At 41.6% G+C, this 23,994-nt stretch overlaps 1 protein-coding gene across 2 annotated transcripts in view; it reads left to right on the forward strand.

Moving 5' to 3' along the window:
• The window catches only part of LOC111863320, a 1,149,828-nt gene that overhangs the window by 231,285 nt on the left and 894,549 nt on the right, over positions 1-23,994 (forward strand). For both annotated transcript variants that reach the window (XM_033751009.1, XM_033751005.1), the window contains exon 2: positions 20,496-20,640. In XM_033751009.1, the coding sequence (XP_033606900.1) occupies positions 20,617-20,640 (24 nt within the window). In that variant the 5' untranslated portion in view covers positions 20,496-20,616. The remainder of the gene's footprint in view (positions 1-20,495; positions 20,641-23,994) is intronic.

Genomic DNA, 23,994 nt, shown 5'->3' on the forward strand with positions numbered 1-23,994 from the left:
TCATGGTGAAATAGTTTATCAATTCTGCCTCGTATTCAGGACATCCAATATTGAGTCACATCACCGAGATCTGCCCTCCCTATTGACGTTCACTCATTTTCTTCAGGAAAGTTCAAGTATAATACGTTAAAATAGTCCGTGGGTCCTTCCTTCTCCATTTGTCATTACAATTATCTTTCCATTCCAAGTTATATATATATCATTTGCAATTGACAGCATTTTAAAGACTGAATATCGTCTAAAAATATATAAAAGTTCAGTTTGTACCTCACAGGAAACATATTACATCTTTGTTATAAAGATGAATCGATTTGTGCTCTTAAGGACAAAACTCGCAGTTCATTGTGATGACTATACGAAACACACAAATACTCGTACAGAATGCAGAAGTGTAGTTATGTTAAAGCAGCTCTGTAGCAACCACTGGGCTTTAACGGTCTGTGGGGAAATGGCCGGGCTTAACGCGATTTCCACACCTTCAGATCCTTTATCCTCCGAGGTTATTACGTGGGTTGGAAAATGTCATTTGGATGGTCATTGCTTAGTACAATTTTAGAAACGAGCTGACGTCCATAAAGATGCGTCACCCCAAGTGCATGGACCGAATTTTTACTTTGATCTCCGGAGCAGTGCTTTCTGCTGTACGGTTATGGTATCTCCGGCTGTGTGAGATATCCTGGGAATGTGGTGAGGTCACCCATCACGACATACAAACGTGACAGAAATATGATTTCTTCTGAGTAATGATACTCTTCATTCTGAATAAATATTTCACCTCACTGCACTTCCGTTATCAAAGTCGCTATACCAAGCCTGATGATACATCATCATCATCATCAGTAATCTGTCAAGACGACAGGTCCACAGTCTCTTTCAAAACAATTCCTCCACTTAATGCGATCTAGAGCTTTCTCCTTCAAATGACAGTATCCTCTTCTGTCCCCAAGGTCATCCAGCATCTTCTTACGTCTTCTTCCTCGTCTTCTTGTCACTTCTATCCGCCCATCTATCTTTCCTTCGATAGCTTCTTTTAGAAGGCAGTTTCTGCGTAAAACATGACCAATCCAATTAGCCTTCCGTTTTCTTATTTCATGTAGGATATTCCTCTGCTCACTGACTCTAATTAACACTTCTTCATTTCTCACATAATCGGTCCAACTGATCTTCTCCATTCTTCTCCAACACCACATTTCGAAACTTTCCAGATGTTTCTGATCTACTGCCCTAAGTGTCCATGTTTCAGCCCCATACAGAGCTATGCTCCAAATGTAGCATTTCACTAGTTTCTTCCTCAAATTTAAGTCCAATTTGCTGGTAAAAAGATTCTTCTTCTTGCTAAATGCAGCTTTTGCCATGGCAATCCTGGATTTAATTTCACTAGTACACCTTCCATCATCTGTTAACAAGCTACCCAAATATTTAAAACATTTCACATTCTCCAGTTGTTTTTGGTCTATCTTTATTGTGACTGGGGTTGGTTGTCTCGAAATTTTCATTACTTTTGTTTTCTCCACATTCATTTCCATGCCATAGCACCTTCCAATTTCAATTAGTCTATCAATCATGCCCTGTAGCACACCTGATGATACAACATCGTTAAATAAATGAACTGTAAAGAGTAAGGTCAGAGGCATAGAACTGAACAGGACATAAATGATTTCATTTTCCCACGCGACATATGGGAAGTATTTTCGCGGCGAACATTATAGCACCTCCAATGCCTACGATACCTGCACCACCAACCCTCCATTCCCAGTCCTTAGTACCTAAACGAAGATAATCAGACCATTCTTCTGCTGACGGGGTGGTATACTGTGGCAAAGGCCGCGCCATAGCTCAAGCGGTTAGTCGCTGGCTTACCACCGTGGCGGACCGGGTTCGATCCCGGGTCTGGTCAAGTGGAATTTGTGGTGGACAAAGTGACGCTGGGGCGGGTTTTCTCCGAGTACTTCGGTTTCCCCTGCCAATCTTCATTCCACCATATTCTCCATCATAATCACCCAGGGCAGGTACAATAGACCAATCAGTGGCCGCCGTGCCGAGTGGACGCAGCTGGACTCCATCCCCACTAAGTGAATTAAAAAAATTAGTATATTGTGGCACGTTTGGTCAAAGCGAGAACTGATGAAACAGAGAAACAGCCGTTGCTAGATAATGGGCCGCACACACACAGCAGAGGAACGTAGGCTGTGACATCACGCAACAATATAAGAGGTGTTGCAAGGGGCACGCGGTAGCGTAGTTGGTTGAGAGACTATGCTACAAACCGGGAGGTCGCGGGATCAAGTCCCGATGATGTCAATGGATTTTTTTTCAATTGACCGAATCCTTCCAGTCGCACTATGGCCCTGCGGTCGACTCAGCCTCTAACAGAAATGAGTAACAGGAATATTCCTGGGGGTAAAGGGTGGCCGGCGCGTAAGGCTGACGACCTTGCAGCCATCTATGAGCCGATTGTCTAGAAAATGCGAGAGCCTCAACTTCTCACACCCTATGGGCCTCCACGGCCTGTTACAGGGATACCTTTACTTTTTTTACTTATTTCATTATTTTGTTCAGATTTTGCATTTAAATTTAATTGAGTGTTTAAAGTGCCACAGAAGATAAACCAGTAGCTTTGTGGAAGAATAATGAGTTTCTTACATGCTCTATTGAGGAAGAAATAGCAATGACCCCATTTAAGATATAATTTATGAAAGAGAGACATTTGAAAGATTTGTGGATGGAAATTTATTTTCAACAACTTTGCCATTTGTCATGAATAAGATAACCTACATAGTGATGGTACTTGTAATCACTACACTCTACTGAGAGTCCTGTTGTTAGTGAAAAAATGTTATAAATCCTTAGTTAATGGATATGTAACATTTTTAGAATGTAATATAAAGTGGTTTCATTCAACAGATGAGATAGTCTTATTGAAGTTCCATCGGGCCTCTCTACATAAAGCTGACCGTATGAATAAAAGTAAATCGGGTAAAGCTATCCCTGTAACAGGCTGTGAAGGCCCGTGTGGTTCTGAGACGTTGAGGCTCCCATTATCTATACAATCGGCTCACAGATGGCGGTAAGGTTGTCAGCATTACGCTTCAGCCGCCTTTTGCCCCCCAGGAAGATTCCTGGCACTAATTTCTGTTAGAGTCAGAGTCGACCCCAGGGCCATAGTGATGCTGGAATGAATAAGTAAATAAAAAATCAACCTCATCGGGATTCGAACCGCGACCTTCCTGTTTGTAGCATAATGCCTCATCCAAATGCGCTACCTCGTACCCCTGACCTATGTATATATATATATATTTTTTTTTTTACTTGGCACTACAGCCCCAGTGGGCCTAGGCCTACCTCCATGAACTTCTCCGTTCACTTCGGTTTTTCTAGATCTTACACATTCGGTAGGACTCCTTGGGCGAGTGATCAGCTCGTCGCAAGGCCTCTACCTGTACACAAACACAGAAAAACGCACATACACAAACTAAACATCCATGCCCTGAGTGGGATTCGAACCCACGATCCCGGCTTCCGAGCGAGCGAAGACAGTGCATGCCTTAGACCGCTCGGCTACCGTGACCGGCTGACCGTATATATATACTGATTAATTATTTTGGCCAATAGCACTCGCCTTCCAACTTTCCGTAATTACTTTTGCGACACTGTATAGGACTGAGTGCGTAGTTGCACAGGCGATCATGATGCTTAGGAACTCTGCAGTGTTATCTTGAAGTTTATTACGTGTTCCTCGAGCGACAGTCATTTGTCTGCACCGTCAGCGTCCTATCTCTTGTATATGCGTGGAAAAGGGCCGACCTCCGTTCTGTAGTTTGTCTCTTATCGTTTTTATCGCTCACGATTATAGCTATCATACGGAAATGAAGATCTCCATCATTTTGTTGAGCTAAACATCTATCGACGAAATTATAGCTATTGTATCAGAACCGTGTAATCTTGTGTATAATATTCTGTGTTCGCCTCTCCCTGCTGTCTGAAGAACGTGACGTTTACTGAGACGCATAGAAGAAAGGATTTTAAAGAGTAGAAGAAAAGGACGTGTAGGTATTCCATAAATGCAAGAAGGGCTAATATTTGTGTTTTAAACCCCTTTAACTATGAACGAATATACTGATATTAACATATTTTATAGAGTGTGTGCATATATATGGGTGCACAAATAAGCTAGACTTGTACGAAGAAATGTTAGACTCTACGAAGGAAAATATTTGAACCTAATATGCCCAATGCCGGTCACGGTAGCCGAGTGGTCTAAGGCATGTACTGTCTTCGCTCGCTTGGAAACCGGGATCGTGGGTTCGAATCCTACTCAGGGCATGGCTGTTTAGTTTGTGTGTGTGCGCTTTTCTGTGTTTGTGTACAGGTAGAGGCCTTGCAACGAGCTGATCACCCGCCCAAGGAGTCCTACCGAATGTGTAAGATCTAGAAAAACCGAAGTGAACGGAGAAGTTCATGGACGTAGGCCTAGGCCCACTGGGGCTGTAGTGCCAAGGGAAAAGAATGCCCAAATTAAAATATTATATTTGAGCATCCTGTTGCACTCTACACGATAAATGATACAAACTCCGTCCCAAGTGCAAACAATATATATTATATGTCTTTGATCTTGTTCTCTTCTACACTACATGTTTCGGCCTAAAATTTAAAAGTTAGAGAAAAATTTTAAAGGATTTTAAAATCATAACTAAAGATTTTATAGTGCTATTACAAGAAAATCAAATTTGACATGTGCAATATAATCTACATACCAGACACATATCAACGAGGCAGATGTTGATAATACGAAGAAAATAACAATGTGTTTTTAAATGTTAAATTTTAGACTGGGTTCAGTGTGGCAGCAACGTTAAGAGTATACACCTGATGATGGCCGATAGAGGCCGAAACATGTAGTGTAGAAGAGAACAAGATCAAAGACATATAATATATATTGTTTGCACTTGGGACGGAGTTTGTATCATTTACCAAATTAAAAGGCCGAAGTTGCGTGGTAAATAACAATACTCCGAAACGTAGCCTAAAGTTTACAGGTTGAAAGAAGAATGGATAATCTGAAACTCCTCTAAGTATAGTATCAGTATTGTAGTGTATAGGCTCCTTGCTAAGCGGTGACTCTGTAAACAGCGACAGTTGCTACGTAACGGCTCGGTAAATACATTCCCGTTGCTAGACAGCAGAGTCTTAATAATGCAATAGTTGGGCTACAACAATGGAAAAGGTGTGTTTCTACGTGGGTTATGCAGAGATGTTATAAGCAAGAGACAATGGCAGTTGTTAGTGTATGGGAGTCTGTGAAGAAAGGACCGGAGCATATGAATGTGAAGAATCTCCGATGTTACAAGCCGTTGCCAAAGGACGACCGGTGAAGACAAAGAGGGCAGGAAAAGACTTATCGGACCCTCTGGTGATTTGTGAATTGTGAAGATTAGCGATGGCGCTCGAGGTCAATAAATCAATTCACCAATCCAAACCCCTTCGATAGTCACTCCTATACGTGACAATACGATTATTGAACTGGGGATTAATGCATGAGGAAGGCCAAGTGCTTCTCTTGAGTACTTCTGATACCAGTCCTTTTATTGAAGGTCGTTGTAGCGACTGGCTACGAGTCGGAAGGCCGCAGTTCCATTCCCGGCATGTTCAAAATGCGTTTCTTTGTTCCACAGCGTCCAGACCGGCTCTGGGGTCCACCCATATTCCGTCTATTGGGCACCGTGACCTCTTTGGGAAAAGGCGGCCGATTTGTGAAGCTGACCACTCACTTCCCTTTAGTTCCGAGGTCAAGAATGATGTCGCTACCCCTCCACTCCCGTGAACATCTTCATGATGTGGTGCTTAATTGAGTATAGGGACAGGTTACTTTAATTTTACAATTGGCACAATGAGATTTGATGTTCTCACGAGGCCGACAATGGAGTTTGTTCTCTTGTGTAATAGCCGTGTAGTTTCGTAGGTGTTTACCAACGTTACTTTCATCTTCATTCTTCTACTTTGCAGATGAAGGCAGATCTTTCCTCCGAAACGTCAGTAAACATCCTTGCAGACTACATGGCGTCACATCCCAGAATACAGTAATTCTGAAGTAGATTTCAAAGGGTTCTGACGACGGTGTATAGCACTCAGAATCACTGGGTTTTTGGACTTTGTCCATCGTCCTGTATTCTAGAAACCAGAATCCACAACGTTTTTGGAAAAATGGATCTGTTTCCGTCCTCAGGAGAGAGGGGTGGAAAATATCTACTCAGTTGGGTCTCTTGGAAAGCGCTAACACTCAATCACCGGTTCAGTGATTGTTTCTCTTGTGTTTTCTAGTTTGTAGACTGTCCGACGAACCCAGTGGTTCTGAGTAGTTCTGAACCTCTGGCACAGTTAATTCTTAAAATTTCCATTCGTTATTTAAAACCTTTGTGTTTCCTCTTTTGTACCACATTTATTACAGTTTCGCGCGAAGTTATTGTAATTTGTATAATTTTTGCTTTTTTCCCTTTATTTTATGTTCACAGTAAGATAAACTTTCTGTTTTATGTTGGCCGCACAGTAGAATTAAATTCAAACCCTGTTTACTGCTGAGAGAGGTCCACGAATTATGTTTTGGTAGATATTTCAAGAAAATAATATTAATTAAGCTTTTATGCGAATTTTGTTGCTAAAAGTAACACACACACACACATTATATATGTGTGGAGCTCCTGCATAGCTACTTATAATGAATATTTTCATACTATTCGTATTGCATTTTAGGTGTAGGAAATATGCAATCTCTCTTCAGTATATAACTTTTTATTATAATAAATGAAGATATGAGAGTAATTGCTCTTTTTAATGAATTCTAGAGATGTTTAATTTCGTTCCCTTTTCTCAAAGAGACGTGATGCATTCTACAACAGTGAGCATATTGTGTGAATTACTTATGTTGGTGTTGTGAAATACTGTTACTGAACTTCTTGGAATTGATTTTTGTTATAAAGCCGTTTTAGAAACGGGTCAGTAAACAGGTATGATTGCAACATCCAGTTACAAACATAAATCACGTAGCAAGTATATTGTCACGTGTTTCTGTTAATAAGACGCGGGTTTGGATTGGTGAATCGGTTTATTGGATCTTCATTTGTCGTAACTACAATTAGTTCTTACACTCTCAAGATTACTAAACTAAAGCACATGTAACGTCACACACACACTGAGTCTTCTAATTTTTCTTCTGGCCGTACTGCTGTTCCATTAGAACTTCGGAACTCAAGTGAAGTCAATTCCCATTTCCGTATTCTCTCACATCCTCCCGGCACGGACCACGCACAGAAAAAACAGTTCTATTGTTGCGTAGCGCAGACCACACAGAAAACAAATCACGTGATAACTATCTCGACAGTCCATGGGGGCGCTGACTGTTGCCTAGCAACAAGCTATAAATATTCGTCCTATTGTCGCGTGACCATAAGCGAGAAGGTGTTTATCGCGTCGTTTCCTGGAAATGCTTTGACACACACAATATGCATTGGTTTGTATACAGGTACATTGTTCGTAGAATTGTGCATACACATTAGTTTAGATATAGGTTTCAGGATTGGAGCTACAGCCCGCTATGAGCCTTGACTTTCTTGTGGAGGTATAGCTCCTGTCTTTCTTTAATTTTGGTATTAGATGGAAGTGAATGGTTAGTATTGTACTCCAGCTTCAGACTGCGCGCAAACATTAGTTAATATCCCATGTGATCGTATTGTAACAAGAAACTTAATAGTACCTGCTTAATAAAGTAATTCTTCCGAAAACGTTTTCTTAATTGATTATTATGAAATGTATGTACACTTTTCTCCTTGCATGACTTACTTAATATTTGATCCGAGTAGAATGGTGACGCAGTGACGCTGTAGATTTATGTTTATGACGTAATCCGCCCCAGTCTCTACCGGATCGGACACATTTCTTTTTCTCAGCTGAATTCGTTCCGTAGATCTCTTCTTCACAGGCGGTTTGCCACCCACATTTTGTTTCCTGCCAGTTCATGATTATCCCTTCATATTTAACGCTCTGTTAGAGGCTGAGTCGACTCCAGGGAGACTGGAAGGATTAGGTCATTTGAAAAAATCCAATGGCTTCATCGGTACTCGAACCTGTGCCCTTGTGGGTTTCAGCATAGTGTCTCAACCAACTACGCTACCGCGGGGGTTAAAGGGCGACGGGACGTAAGGCTGACAAGCTTACCGTCATTCGTGAGCTGATTGTCTAGAAAATATGGGAGCCTCGACCTCTCACGGACTGTTAACAAAGATAGCTTTACCTTTTACATTTTATTTAACACTCTGCCCTTAACCAACATAAACATTGCCAAGAATTGAAATAGTTATCCACCAGTGATCTGATTGTTTGATGCAATTTATCATTGGTATGTGTTTCACGTTTAGAACTGTATAAAACAATTTTCTGCATTCAATACACTGTGGATATTTATGAAACTGGTATTCAGAAACTGAAATTATTATGTCACATGCGTTTGTTTCCATTTTACCTGATTTGTGATTTATATAATGGCAATACTCGTCATAATTTCAAATGAATGTTCATTTCATGTACATAGAATTCGGCATGGAAATGCACAGTGGTGCATAATAACAGTATTAATGTAACGACATAAATTTGATTCACAGCTAAGTGGCGTATAGAGTGATTCGAAAGTTTAATCAGTAGGAACCGTAACATGTTTGTGGCACCAACGAAGTACGGAGAACTTTTCACGTATACTCTGTAGTACCAGTTAAATTTTGAAGAGCTGTACCATCGGTCCAGTCTCGAAGAACAGAGAAAAAGTACTTAGCTTTAGTCCGCAAGCGAACTATAGCGACCGAGCGACCGCCGCTTGTCGGCGAAGTTAGTGCCAACTTTAGCGGATAGAGGGTGTAACGTGATCAGCACAACGAATCCCCGCGGCCTTTAATTTCGGTTTTCTAGACCGGAGCCGCTATTTTTCCATTCAGGTAGCTCCTCAGTTATCCTCATGAGGCTGAGTGGACCCCGTTCCAGACCCACTACTTCTCAGAAAATCTGGTAGTGCCGGTAATCGAACCCGGGACCTCTGAATCTTTAGCCAGGAACTCTGACCACAAGACCACGGAGTCGATCTGAATCTTGAAGAACCTTCGCGTGTCTGTCCTGAAGAATCTTCACGCATTTCTAACACCACTCGAGTCCTGAAGAGCGTACCATATATCTGTAATATTGGTCGGGTCATAAAAATCATTCACTTATCTGTTGTACCGATCAAGCCCGGAATCATTTTCTCGTATATGTAGTACCAGTCGAGCCCTGAATAACCGCCCCGTATGTGTATTACCATTCGAGCCCTGAATAACCGCCCCGTATATGTAGTACCAGTCGAGCCCTGAATAACCGCCCCGTATATGTAGTACCAGTCGAGCCCTGAATAACCGCCCCGTATGTGTATTACCATTCGAGCCCTCAAGAACTTCACTTTTTGTCGTGCCAGTCGAGTCATGAATAAACTTTTATTCCTAACACAAGCCGAGTTTCCCACCGCGGCAGTCCGGGTTCGATCCCGGGTCTGGTCAAGTGGGATTTATGGTGGACAAAGTGGTGCCGGGGTGTTTTTTTCGAGTACTTCGGTTTCCCCTGCCAATCTTCATTCCACCAAATTCTCCATCATCATAATCATCCGGGGCAGCCTACAATAGGCCAATCAGTGGCCGCCGTGCCGAGTGGACCCAATAGGACTCCACCCCTCACTAAGCGAACTAAAAAATAAAACAGCTGAGTCCTGCTGTCTGTTACTATGACTTATATTTTATGGGGTTTCGATACTATTTGAATATCTCTTTACCGATCCACTACCTGTTTTGCATATATTTTTTTTTTGTAATTTCTTTCTTCTCTCCATCAGAAAGGATAACAAATTTTAATTACGGGAGAGTAAGTGTTCAGTTTGTATATTTTATTTATTTTTTCTTTCGCTTTCAAACTCTTTGTGAATTGTATCAATTATAAACAACTGTAGAGTGCTGAAGAGTACTATCTTTTGGATGTAACTCCGTATAGTCCGTTGAAAGTTAACCGCTATTTTTGAGGAACATATCGCTCCATCTTCAGGGTAGAATAAGCCGAGTAAAATACCAGCGTGAAAGCATATGGTAAGCCGACTCGGCTTATGTGACCCTGAAGATGGAGGTGTTATGTTTCTCTGAAACGTCTGTTGATTTTCAGTGGACTACATGACGTTATATTTCATAGAGATGGTACTCTTCATAACCACCTCTGCGATAACCTCAAATCCTACAACTGTAGAAATCTAGGGGACGGGGTTTCATGAACGAGTGTTTCTGAAATGGAGGTGAAACGAAACAGAACTAAATAGGAGCTCCTACTCATCAGGTTGTCATTGATTGGTGCAGCGAGACGCTGGGCAACTGTTTCCTCCTTCCTTCTCATACCGCTTGTCTTCGTTTCTGTCTCCCCTCTTCCTGACCCGTTTATCTCACCATATGAACTTGTTACTAATTCGTATAATTGTATTTCCATCACAATTTCCCACCTTATGAAATTCCATTTAAGTGGTTCAGCAGAAATTACACTCCCCAAATTTTCTTTTTCCTTTCAACTTCCTGAGTTTCCTAGCGTCAAATAACAAGGCGATTTGTGAAAAATAAATTGGAGATTATGTAGACGGAAATGACAGTGTCAACCTAGGCCTATTTTAAATGACTCTCCTGAAAATTACCTGCAGGGCCTTGGTAGAATGTATCATAGTTAAATTGATTACTGCAAGTACGAAAGACTGCCTCTGTGGTCTAGTGGTCAGAGTTCCAGGCTACAGACCCAGAGGTCCCGGGTTCGATTCCCGACGCTACCAGGTTTTCTGAGAAGTAGTGGATCTGGAACGGGGCTCACTCGGCCTCGTGAGGATAATTGAGGAGCTATTTCAAGGAATTAGCAGCTCTGGTATAGAAAACCGAGATGGTCGTGGGGATCCGTTGCGTTGACCAAGTGACACCCTCTATTAACTTTGCCGACAAGCGGCGGTCGCTCTGTCGGTATAATTCGCATGCGGACTAAAGCCACGGACTTTCTTTTGTTTACTGCAAGTACGAAAAGATGTAAATGGAGAGGCTGTAGACAGACAGATAGTGTAGGTAAATTGTAATTATATGTCTGTTGGGTAAAAAGTAAGTGGAATATTAATTAGAATTCAGAGAATAGGCTTTGAGGCCAACGCAGGAAATCCATGAGTACTTTGAGAAGAAATAGCAACGTGGCCTTGATATATCTCAGCCGGTCTGACACCATCTTCTCATTGCAAGGCAGAAGTTTACCTCCAGGTCAGTTCATGTTGAATTTTGTGTCGGGAATAAAAATGAACTGAGCATCTCTTCATTTCTATCGGAAGAAGAAGAAGAGAACTTAATTTAGAGCAGTGCTAAGTAACGTAATTTGAAACGTAGCCGATTTTATCAGTCTTCTTCGGGGGTCTTTATTTCCTTGAATATTAGAAGGACCATATACGTTCATTCGTAAGGACGGAATCCATTTAAGTTCCTACTACCCCTAAAGAAATTGTATCTGCACAGAAAACGAGCAACAAAAGAAAACCCCGTATATGATTATTAAGTAAAATGTATTGAATTCCCAGCGGAGTGCTGATATATTTGAGGGTATTGAAGTCTAGTCTTCGCCTCCGCGTAAGCGGTTTTTGTGAGATTTAGGTTCCGGGGTCTGTGGAGGTCTCAAAGCACTCCCTCGCGTGTAATATTGCAATTGCGGCTAGGCTGGGTATATATCTAACTAAATTATAAATCCTATAGAACCCACCTTTTATGTTTCAAAAATTTCATCACGCAGTCATTTTAACTCCAATTATAAACATTCATGTTCAGAAGACTGCGTGTTATTATGTTGTAAATATATAAATCGGCAGTGGGGACTGTGTATGTGCTGAGGGGCTGGAGTAATGGTTCATCTGGTTCGTGCAGCAAAAAGGTTCTTTGCTTTCCTCATATATACTTGTATAGGATTCACTACTGTTCGTAATCCTCTCTGGGCCCTGTCTCTATACTAAGGAATTCGTTAGTGTAGAAGCCAAACTCATTACTATCGCCTACTTTGCCTCTTCTTGTTTCTCGGTGTGTATCCCTATTCAGTTTAGTTGAAAGCTGTTTTTATTATTTCCTTCAAGTTCCTCACAAAGTCTTTGCCCCAAATGCAGGCTCCCACCCTAAGGGATCTTCTCTTATGATGAAGAAAGCATTCTGGGATGCGGCACCGTGTAGATGTGGTGTTAACCGACGTTTCGGAGGAACATCCCAGAAGACTGCTTTCTTCATAGTCACCGCTGTGAAAACCTCAAATCTTACACTCTCTTAGATGTTTAAGAAACAAATGATGAGGGGAATATTCGGATCTAAGACAAAAGAAATAATCAGATGACTGTGAAAATTATACCCTGAAAACATTCTTAATTTGATACTTTAGGGTTTTTAAGATGATGAGCAGGGCATATAGCATGTATATGACCATTATAAATTTGTACAGAGTTTTAATTTGAGAACGTTTTTAAGGTGACAAACTGGGATACTTAGACGCAGATGAAGATAATATTAAAATAGAACTTAATGGCATAGGGTGTAAGGATGTGAACTAGACTTAATTGGATTCGTACAGGGCCCAATGGCCGGTCCTTTTCAATATGATAATGAATCTTCGAGATGACTTGAATTTCTTGACGAGACGAATTCCCATCTGGTTCTGAAGAAAGACTGTGCTCCGTTGTGCTTGCTAGCCTTTGCCCCAAAATTAAGGATATGCAGATGTTGCCAGAACGTTGTCAGTTTCTACATGTCGCTCTTCTGAATTATTGTGTTCATTATCTTTGTGCTGTACAGTTCATGTACTCGCTGATCTTGTTTATGAGTGTTTGTCAATCGTGTTCCTCTAGTGGACAGTATGAAATAGTCCCTTGTATAGGTAACATATCCCGAGTTTCACACTCTAAATTATTTGCAATCCACTAGATTCAAATAACTTCTCAATATAGTGGAATATATTAATAGTGTTCGGTTCAGTAATATGAACACCCATCAAGTGACTACGAAAGATAACAAGAAGTTCTGGGAAGAACTGATCGCCCGCTTTCTTTTGATAATATAGGGACATCATAGAAAACCAAATAATTATGGGAGGGGGGGCACACAGACACAGAGAGCAAGGTGGTCTCATTAGCCTCCCTCATACAACAAGAACCGCATAGAAAAACGAAAAAAAATTGGAGAAGGGACACACAGCAAGACAATCTCACATTCCTCCTAACGAAAGTTAATGGGGGTCAGACAGCAAAGTAATCTCATAAACCTTCTCATTACTGTGTAAGCAGTGGAACGGTGAGGACGTGTTTATACTTCCCTCCGTTATCTGTGTACTACCACAACTCANAGTCCCTTAATAAAATTTATGAGATACACCAATAAAGAGACAACCAGACAGCAGAATTATGTCATAAGCCTCCTTGTATTTTTTTGTTCAAAGTAAAGGAAGTGAGCTAAGAACAAATAAGAGAGAAATTTGTAGTCTGACTTGTACCTACAGATGCTGTCTCGGACCTTGACGCTTTCCGTATGAGGTAGCGGGGTGAGAGGGGGATTTGACGAAAACAGATTTCCCCCCCCCTCCCCCTGCTGTGTATTCCTGAATTCCTTGAAAGCCTCAAGATTAAAGATAAAGTTCCCTCTGCACTTTAATTAATTAAACACCATGTCATGAAGACACAAATGGGGTAGTGATAGTGTAGTTCCGTCGTTCTTAACCTGGACACTAGATATAGGGACGTGGTCAGCTTCACGCTCCTACCGCTTTACCCTCTGAGAAACTGTCCCCCGGAACCCATTTTGTAGGAGGCTGATTGGGATATAACTCCATGTAGTGCACTGAAAGTCAAGCGACATTTCGGAAGAACATATCGGCTTTATCTTCAGGCTCGAAAATAAGACAAGCAAGGAACCAGCACGAAGCAGTTAGCAAATTCTGCTGGTGTCTTGCGGGTAATATAGTAAAATTTGATATCGCAAATCCGTATTAAAAACACCTGTTTGATGTCACACATGGTACAAATTTGACGCTGTATGTCTTCAGAAGGCGTTGCAGGTTGTAAAGTAAGCGAGCACAGGGACACACGCCCTGACAGACAGAAGTATTGAGCAACATCTCAACGGAGTCAGATTACTTGTCCATTTGGTTCCGTCCTCTGTCACATCCCGTGGTACAAGACACTTGCCCACGTCTGGTTTGCAAGGCATTTCAGTCTCAGCTCGGTTCAGCCTGTGTCAGGGCTAAGTAAGGTGCGGTACAACGGCCTCATGCGGCCCACCAGTTGGTTTTATATGACTGTAGCATTCCCTGAAACACGTGTTAACGCTTTCCTCTTAAAAAATAAGTTACTATCAAAATAACTTTACGGAAAGCGTTTGCTTCATATTTCCTTCTAATTCTTCCGTTGGTTTCAGCAGACAACTTTAAAAGTATCTCAGAAAACTGTGAAGTTAATATCATTTCATAACCGTACTCTTCTCCAAGTATAATTAGAATGATCAAGTCAAGGAGGATGAGGTGGACAGGTCATGTAGCACGAATGGGGTAGACGAGGAATGTGTATAGGATATTGATGAGAAAGCCAGAAGGAAAGAGACCACAGGGAAGACCAAGGCGTAGGTGGGTGGACAATATTAGAATGGATCTTAGAGAGATAGAATTGGATTGTATGATTTGGATAGATCTGGCTCAGGATAGGGACCAGTGGAGGGCTCTTGTGAAGACAGTAAGAAACCTTCGGGTTCCATAAAATGCTGGGAAATTCTTGAGTAGCTGCAGAATTGGCGGCTCCTCCAGAAGGGCTTAGCTCCATGAGTAAGTAAGTAAGTAACCGTATGGAATGTCCATACAATCGAGCCAGTCTAAATTAAATTAAAGTACATGTTTTTTAAAGCTGTGGCATATTTCAGGCGGTTGAATGAATGAATGTATGAGGGGTAGGGCTTCTCGGCCCTTGCACCGCGACCTACAGTGCTCTATTGTGCTTAGTCGCCGGCTTTCCATCGCGTCCGTCCGGCTTCCACTCTACGTCAAGTCATGTGGGGTTTGTGGTAGACAAAGTGATACTGGGGCAGGTGTAATTCTGAGTACTTCGGTTTCTCCTACCAGTTCTTATTCCACCAAATGCTCCATAGTCGTCTAACATCCGGGCTGGTAAAATAGGTTAATTAGTAGCCGACGAAATTAGAGAAAATGAATGCTTTTATCTTATTGGTACAATTGTTATTTATATGCTTGTGATTTATAGATCTGATCATTGTCGAGCAAATGTTTCTACCGTTACACAGTTTCCCTCATTTTGAAAAAAAAAAATGAAAACAGCGTTATGAAATTACATTTCTCTGTCTTCGTATCCGTCTGTGTGTCTTCATCTGTCTGCGAATGTCCTTAATTTTTGTTAGGAGACTTATGAGATCATCTTGTTTTCTTTTTTCCTTGTGACTACAGCCCCAGTGGGCCTAGGCCTACATCCATGAACTTCCGTTCACTTCGGTTTTTCTAGATCTTACACGTTCGGTAGGATTCCTTGGGCGGGTGATCAGCTCGTCGCAAGGCCTCTACCTGTACACAAACACAGAAAAACGCACACACACAAACTAAACATTCATGCCCTGAGTAGGATTCGAACCCACGATCCCGGTTTCCAAGCGAGTGAAGACAGTACATGTCTTAGACCGCTCGGCAACAATGACCGGCTGAGATCATCTTCTGCCTGTGTGCATGTTCCCCTAATGCAATAATTCTCCATTCGGTTCACGTATTAAGGAATTGGGCAGTTCGTTTTCTCATAACTTCATGTTTTTCAATATAAGAGTCCTAATTCATTCATAGGAGTGACTAAACTCAATGCTTGTGGGTATAACCGGGCCTCCCTGTTCCTGATGGATATAAATACGGGTACCTGGACCTTCAGATTTGGGGAATCTCAAATCCGAGACAGTGAAATATTGTTATGAGTCACTCGGAGCTCGGACCCGAGAATGACTGCGCTGACGAGGACCAGCAGCAATTCTAAAAGACAGATCCATCCTCTCATCAGATAGGATATTACGTTAAGGATTATAACCGCAAGTTTTCAGTTCGAAAATAAAATTACTAGTCATGAGTCTCAAGGAGCTTGTCGGCAAGACGAAATGGTTGGCTGTAAACGGCCAGTCGTAAAGTAACTCTGACTGTGACTGTTTTATAATGCGCGCCTCGGACTGTTGAAGTTGGACATCCCTGGTCTGTATAATCCGCACAACAACTGGGATGTTAATGCAGCTGACTACAGGTCATGCCTTCCAGGATCCCAACCGCATCTCTTTGTAGAACGTGACACACGGTGGAGACCAACATCACCTAGTTTTCTGTGGTTCCATTGCCTATGGTGGCTCTTCAAACATGACGCTCTTTGACATCTGCAACATGTTTGTACCTGCATCAAACTGATTGCATAACCACTCCGTATTTATCTTCGGCTATTTGAGGCACACATCCCAGTGTTTGATTCCTCGGCCACTATCCTATAGTCCTGTGACCTACTGTGTTAGGCGTAATGCTGGAACAGCCCGAATTCCAATTCTGATATGATTTACAATTTACAGTCGCCAAAATGTCGACAACTCTGTTATCGAAATTTGTAGTACCAGAGTGAGATACTGTAAATGTGTTTGTTTCTTTGTCAGTCCATTTCTGTTTTCGCTAAAGGCATAGACGAGTCAGAAGTGGCATAAATGCAGACATGGATGACAGGCAAATTTATAACATATTCGGGTGTGAGAGAAAATTAAAATATGTCTAGATTAAGACATCGTTAAATTCAACGAATCGAATGGATGTATCAGAAAAAACTTCCAGAGTAATAAAGGTAAAGGGAAAGTTGTCCCTGTGTTCAACGAATTAAGCACTACACCATGAAGGCGTATGGGGGAGTGGATGTATAGATCCACATTTTCTTGACCTCGGCACTAGTTAGAAGTGAGTGGTCAGCTTCACGCCCCTACCGTTTTATCCCCGGTGAAAGAGCCCTCGGTACCCATTGGATAGGAGGTTGGGTGGACCCCAGAGCCGGTATGGACGATTTGGAGAAGAGAAAATTCTTTATCCTACCGGGACTCGAACTCCGACCCCTCCGTCGTCCAGTCAGTAGCCAGTCGCTGTACTGACTACGCTATCCTACTTATAGAGTAATATGAGAATGAAAATAAAGGTAGTAATGTTCTTTCAAAAGTTCTGTCTTCTGGGATGTAAATCCCCATAGTCCGTTGAAAGTCAACCAATGTTTCCGTGGAACGTGTCCTTCCATTTTCAGGGTCGAAGCATAAGCCTAGGAAGAAACCAGCGTGAAATCAGAAGGCAAGCCGATGGGACATGTTCCTGAGAAACGTCGGTTAGCGTTCAACGAACTACGCGGCTTTGTCTCCCAGAAGATAGATCTCTTCATAACCTCAAATTCTACAGCCTTGCAGTATAGTAGTGAAACGAACGGAAGTTGCGATAAGAACAATATTCTTTACGGATTGCATCCTGTTGTGTATTCAGGGAATCAAACACAGTTCCTTGGCCTTCAGGCCCATAGCCTTTTTCTATACATTCTGAGCTACAGGAAGATGAAAAGAAGAAGGAGAAGTGGAAATAGAGCCCTCACCTGGATGGGTGGGATAGACAAGGCACTGTCTGGGGTTGAAGGCAGAGTATAGACAGGGATGAAAAGATGATAAAGGAAGAGCAGGCTCTGCGGGGCAGATTGTAGTTAGCCATTTAACACGACGAGAGTAATCTGCTTTTTAAGTTTTATGCCAGTTTTAGAACGTATTATATTTATAAATAATATTTATTAATCCTTGATATATGAGTTTTAGCCTTTAACAACGGGCACGCTGTAGCATAATTGGTTGAGGCACTATGCTACAAGCCGGAAGGTCAGGGGTTCGAGTCCCGATGACGTGTATTAATTCAATTTACCTAAACCTTTCAGCCGCACTATGCCCCCGGGGTAGACTCAGCATATAACAGAAATGAGTATCAGGAATCTTCCTGGGGGTAAAGGACGGACAGCACGTAAGGCTGACAACCTTACCGCCATCTTTGAGCCTATGGTCTACAGAAAATGTGAGACCCTCGACATGTCACAGTTGTATGGGACTTCACAGCCTGTTACAAGGATAGCTTTATATTTCTACCTTTAACAACAAGCTTACTCTGCTTTTAACTTCCTCATATATTGTTTACATTAATGTATATTCGCTAATAATCAGACTACAAAAATTGCATAATACAGATTAATATTAGGCCAACTGAATTCAAATAACTGTGTTTGTGTGTTATGGAATTTTCCTGGTGATGACCTAAGTAAAAGTCGAAACATGTAACACACACATGCTTAAAATAAACGACTAACAGACACAAAAATCTATTTGTGTTTCCATCTTGAAGATATCCTTCCTCGTGATGTGCTGAGTGTCCAAGTTCACGTAACTGTTGAGGACAATGAATTCAGATTTTTTGGCCCACGTCGGGGATAAAACCAAGATGCAGCGTGAGACGTAAGGATACATGAAAACCATTAAAAAAATGGCAGCGTAGAAGGAATTAAGTCGAGGATGACGATGGACCGAACGCCTAACACGCGTGAGGAAATATGTACGAAATTTTAGTCGTAAAATATGAAGGGAAGAGGTAACAAGCCGTAGAGGGGAAGGTAATATTGAAATTAACTTTAAGGAAACAGGGTGTCGTGGTGTGGAGAGAGTCCTACGGCGGGCTCGTATGAAGAAATTAATGAATCATGGAGTTCCACGAACAGGGTTGATTACAAGTACCTTGACCAGTGAGGAAATGTTTTTCACGTATTTACTTGGGGGAAAAAAAAATCGGTTGTATGAAAGTAAACGGTTCGTACAGGTAGAAATGTCAAAATCATGTGTTTTACTGTGAGAGACTTACTTTTATAATCCGTGGCTAATAGGAGGCATGCCGGTCACGGTAGCCGGGCGGTCTAAGGCATGTACTGTCTTCGCTCGCTCGGAAGCCGGGATCGTCGGTTCGAATCCCACTCAGGGCATGGATGTTTGTGTGCGTTTTTCTGTGTTTGTATACAGGTAGAGGCATTGCGACGAGCTGATCACTCGCCCAAGGAATCCTACCGTATGTGTAAGATCTAGAAAAACCGAAGTGAACGGAGTTCATGGAGGTAGTCCTTGGCCCACTGGGGCTGTAGTGCCAAGGGGGGGAAAAGTAGGAGACATAGCTCGACCAAGTCGGAAATGGAAAGAACAGTTCATTAACCTTGGGACCGGTTTTAGTTTAATCTTGTTAAGGAAGAAGAATAAGTTATAGATTTTTCATTTTTGTTTTATTTTTTAGGCGTCTGGTTTTGTAGATCAGCCCATATCAAGGCCTGTACAGGCACACACAACAACGAAGAGAAACATGGGCATGGATTGCATAGCAGTCAGTGATACTACTGATCTGGTGGTTCGGAAACACATTCGGGTAAATTTAAGTTTCTTCCGCCTCTGTGGTCTAGTGGTCAGTGTTCCTGGCTACAGATACAGAGGTCTCGGGTTTGATTCCCGGCGCTACTAGATTTTCTGAGAAGTAGTGGGTCTGAAACGGGAACTACTCGGCCTCGTGAGGATAACTGAGGAGCTGTTTCAAGGAAATAGAGGCTCCGGTCTAGAAAACCGAGATTAACGGTAGTGGGGATCCGTTGCGCTGACCATGTGAAAACATCTATCCGCAAAAGTTGGCACTAACTTCGCCGACAAGCGGCGGTCGCTCGGTCGGTATAGTTCGCTTGTGGACTACAGGCCACGGAGTTTTTTATGATCTCACTCTGCATGTAGCGTGCGTGGGATAAATTAGAATTCCGAGTGGAAAGTACCACTTTGGGATATTAATCGTGGGTGTGATAGTGATGTGAGTACGAAATAAACATGGAAATGAATTTGATTCATCTGGCTAAGTATAAGGTAAAGTGAAAGGCCTTTTTGGATACGGTAATGCGCTGTTGCATTTCATAAACTGATAGGACTGTCTTGACCGGTTCACCGACTGCCACTTCTTTCTGTAGGATTCTGCTCCAATAAATTATTTTGTTGTAAGATTTCTGATTTTCACGGCAATTCTTCTGGAATATGGCGCCGTGTAGATATTGTGTTAACCGACGTTTCGGAGGAATGTATCGCCTCCATCTTAAGGGTAGAAGAAAATCCGCAAGCGAAGAACCAGCGTGAGCAGGCGTAAACAGACCCACGCTGGTTATTCGCTTGCGGATTTTCTTATTTTTTCTTCTACCTTGAAGATTGAGGCGATAGATTCCTCCGAAACGTCGGTTAACACAATATCTACACGGCGTCACATCTCATAAGACTGCTTTCTTCAAGTATTTTTTTTTTCCTAATTCTGGTCATTGTCTGCAGGATGCAAAACTGCGCGGAAGTGTGTCGTTCCTCGGAAACTCCGTCTCAATGGAGCACCGCCAGATGGGAGTAGTGTTCCCGAGGTCCGGCCCAATCAGGTGCTGCAGCACTCAATGTCACCATGGCGGCCAGCTCCCCTCAGACTGTAAGTTTATATACGTTTTAAAATCACTTGCAGTGTAACTCAAAACGGTTTCTTATCTGACCATAACTGCTCATTTTATTCAACTGCAACATGCATTACACCGGCACAGTATAAATTGTTTGTTTCTACAAGACGATTGGCTAGCTCACCTTGTCTGAAATGCGGTCACAGGTTTTCGTGAATGCAAAATTAAGAAATGATTCTCAAATTTCGTTCTAATCTTCGGATTCCATTTTTTTGTGCATACTGTTAATGACTCATGTCCTAAATTCTTTGACACGTCCAACGATAGAAGCTTTTACACATTGTAGCAGCCACATGTCCTAAATTCTTTAAGGATTCTAATGATAGAAGCTACTCCATATAACCGGCACCCACACGGCCGCTATTAAATCTCAGGATGTTTTCATGAACACTGTACAGTCAACTGTAAAACTAAATACACCACCATAAGATGTGTAGCTCGCCTAGAGATAAAGCCTCACAAATGTTTAACCTAGAGTTTAATTAAAGATAATTAATTACTTTACCGCAGAGTAAATAATTTCCATTACTCATTAATTGCGAGGTTAAGTGAATCCGAGAGCTCGTGTGAATATGGCAGCGAAAAGAAGAACCCATATTCCTGCCGGGAATCGAAACCCGCTCACATAGTTCGTAGCCAGACATACTGATTGTTGTGCCATCCAGAGGCATATTCAAGAATGTTGCTATGAAAATGTGGAGGTTCTAATTGCTAATATTCTTATGTTTTCAATACATAATTCGCTAACCATAAGGAACCGGGACAGTGTAGTCTACACGTATATAGCGACTGGCTACGGGCTGGACGACCGAGGAGTCGGAGTTGAGTCCCGGCAGGGTCAAGAATTTTCTCTTCTCCAATCGGCCAGACCGTCTCTGGGTCCCACCCAGCCTCCTATCCAATGGGTACCGGGGATTCTTTCCCCGGGGGTAAAACGGCCGGGGCATGAAGCTGACCACTCTTCTCCAAATAGTGCCGAAGTTAAGAAAATATGGATCTATACATCCACTCCCCTATACGCCTTCTTGGTTTAGTGCTTAATTAGTCAAGCAGAGGGACAACTTTATTTTTTTTTTTAAATTTTTCATTTTAGCTTGGAATTTAACCATCGTCTCTCATAAACAAGGTCTTAAATTCTGGACTTCACCTATATATATATATATATATATATATATATATATATTGTCTGAACCAGTCACAGTACATTGAACTGTTGTTAATTGTGTCGAAAAGGAAATAGAATATTTTAAAAACGCTAATACCTCGAATTACTCGAGTACTATTGGTGCTTGTTGTGTTAACACTGCAATCGCTTTGTTATGTGCAGTTTTCTGGTCTAGATTTATATTTATAATCACATTTTATTTGCCCACTGAGTTACGCCATTGTGCCCATAGCAATAAAGCAGATCGCTATGTACTGAAGGAGAGATCTGTGATACGTTCAGGGAAGGAAATTCGTATGACTCAGAGTAGAATTGGTAAAGACTCAAGATAGCGCGGAGATTGTGGAGAACCTCTGCCCTTTATAACTAATATTACTGGCAAAGAAAGTTTTCAGTATTATAAAAATTACAAAATTTTAGTTGAGTTCATATTTTTACTGTTCTCTTTTAAGCCTACTTTCCTTATTCTGAAAAACAGACTTATGACATCACCTGGTTGTCTGTGTGTAAATCCCCTCCCTAACAACATTCAAATGCCTGAACCAATCTCTATGAAACTTGGTACGTATATCATGTCACTGAAACCCATCTCAACAGCGGAATATAAGAATCCCTCTCATCAGTAATACCAAAATTACAGCCTCTCAAATTTCTGAGGCAAGTTTTTAATATTGCTAATCTCTAATAAAAATTGGTGTGTTTATCATGCCACCTGAGGCCATCTCATCAGTTATGCCAACACTACAGCCTCTCAAATTGTTGAGGTAAAACCCTTAATATTACTTACATTCCTGAAACAATCGTCATGAAACTTAGTGGCATATATCATGATTTTTTTATATTCAACTGGAATTATTCCTTTGTGAGTTAATATACGTTTACGGCGTTGAAATTTATAACCATGAGTTTTATACACAACTTAGTTTCATTAGCCTTTGTGTCGCGCTATTACAATTTGATGTTACGTCAGAATGAAATGATATTAAATTGAGTTATGGTAGGAACTTATTCTGTTCTTCGACAAGAGGAAGAAAGCTCTCAAAGGCAACTAGACTTACTCTACGCGAATTGTGTTGTACTGGCTATACAAATAAACGAGGAGTTCTAATCCAGGAGAGGAGTTGCATATATAGGCTTGTTTTCAAAAAGATAAAGGATTTTCTTTTAAATGGGTTTCCTTGTAGTAACGCAATTGTCTTTGTATATCAGTATCACTATATGGTGAGCCGCGCCATAGCTCAAGCAGTTAGTCACTGCTTTCGCACCGCGGCGGCCCGGGTTCGATCCCGGATCTGGTCAAGTGGGATTTGTGGTGGACAAAGTGGCGCTGGGGTAGGTTTTCTACGAGTACTTCGGCTTACCCTGCCAATCTTCATTCCACCAATTGCTCCACAATCACCCTCACCTATCATCTGGGGTTGGTACAATAGGCCAGAAGTGGCCGCAGTGCAAGGGACTTAGTCCCACCCCACTAACAATAAAAAAATCAGTATATGTTGTGGAAGAAGAAAAATTCTCATACTATCCTTTCAAATACTGTATGTATAAATAAAACGTTACAGGAAGGATGAGGCTGAAAATATTTAATTTTATGTGCTTTCATATTAGTTTTTACATCGCATGCTCAAAGCCATAATGTTTCCCTTTGTATCATATACTGCTGGTTAGCTGCCACACAACTTCACTGTAAGGTCGTATTCTTGTGCAGCCACCACAATTGGAATTGCTTCTGTTACAGTGTGGTCCGAATGAGGCTCACGTAGAAACTTCACTATACATTTTTATCCACAGAAGATACAGTAACTCGCTCTCAGTTGCTATAGAACTCGGAGGTTCTGAGCAGACACTGGACTCATGTCCAGAGTCATTCACTTCCATTTCTAATACCCTCATAGGCTCTTTCTTTGTCATACATTTTAATACTATGGCGTGCCGTCTAAAAGCCAGAATATCTGAGTCAGAGCAAGCGTCCATTGTTAGGCAACGGTTCCGTATCAACTGTTTTGCATCTTTGTCTGGGTGACAATTAAACATGTTCACGCGACAACGCATACATAACAGACGCTANCCAATAAAAAAATCAGTATATGTTGTGGAAGAAGAAAAATTATCATGTTATCCTTTAAAATACTGTATGTATAAATAAAACGTTACAGGAAGGATG

This window comes from Cryptotermes secundus, unplaced genomic scaffold, assembly GCF_002891405.2.
Source record: "Cryptotermes secundus unplaced genomic scaffold, Csec_1.0 scaffold159, whole genome shotgun sequence".
In the NCBI taxonomy this organism is placed as follows: Eukaryota; Metazoa; Arthropoda; class Insecta; order Blattodea; family Kalotermitidae; genus Cryptotermes; species Cryptotermes secundus.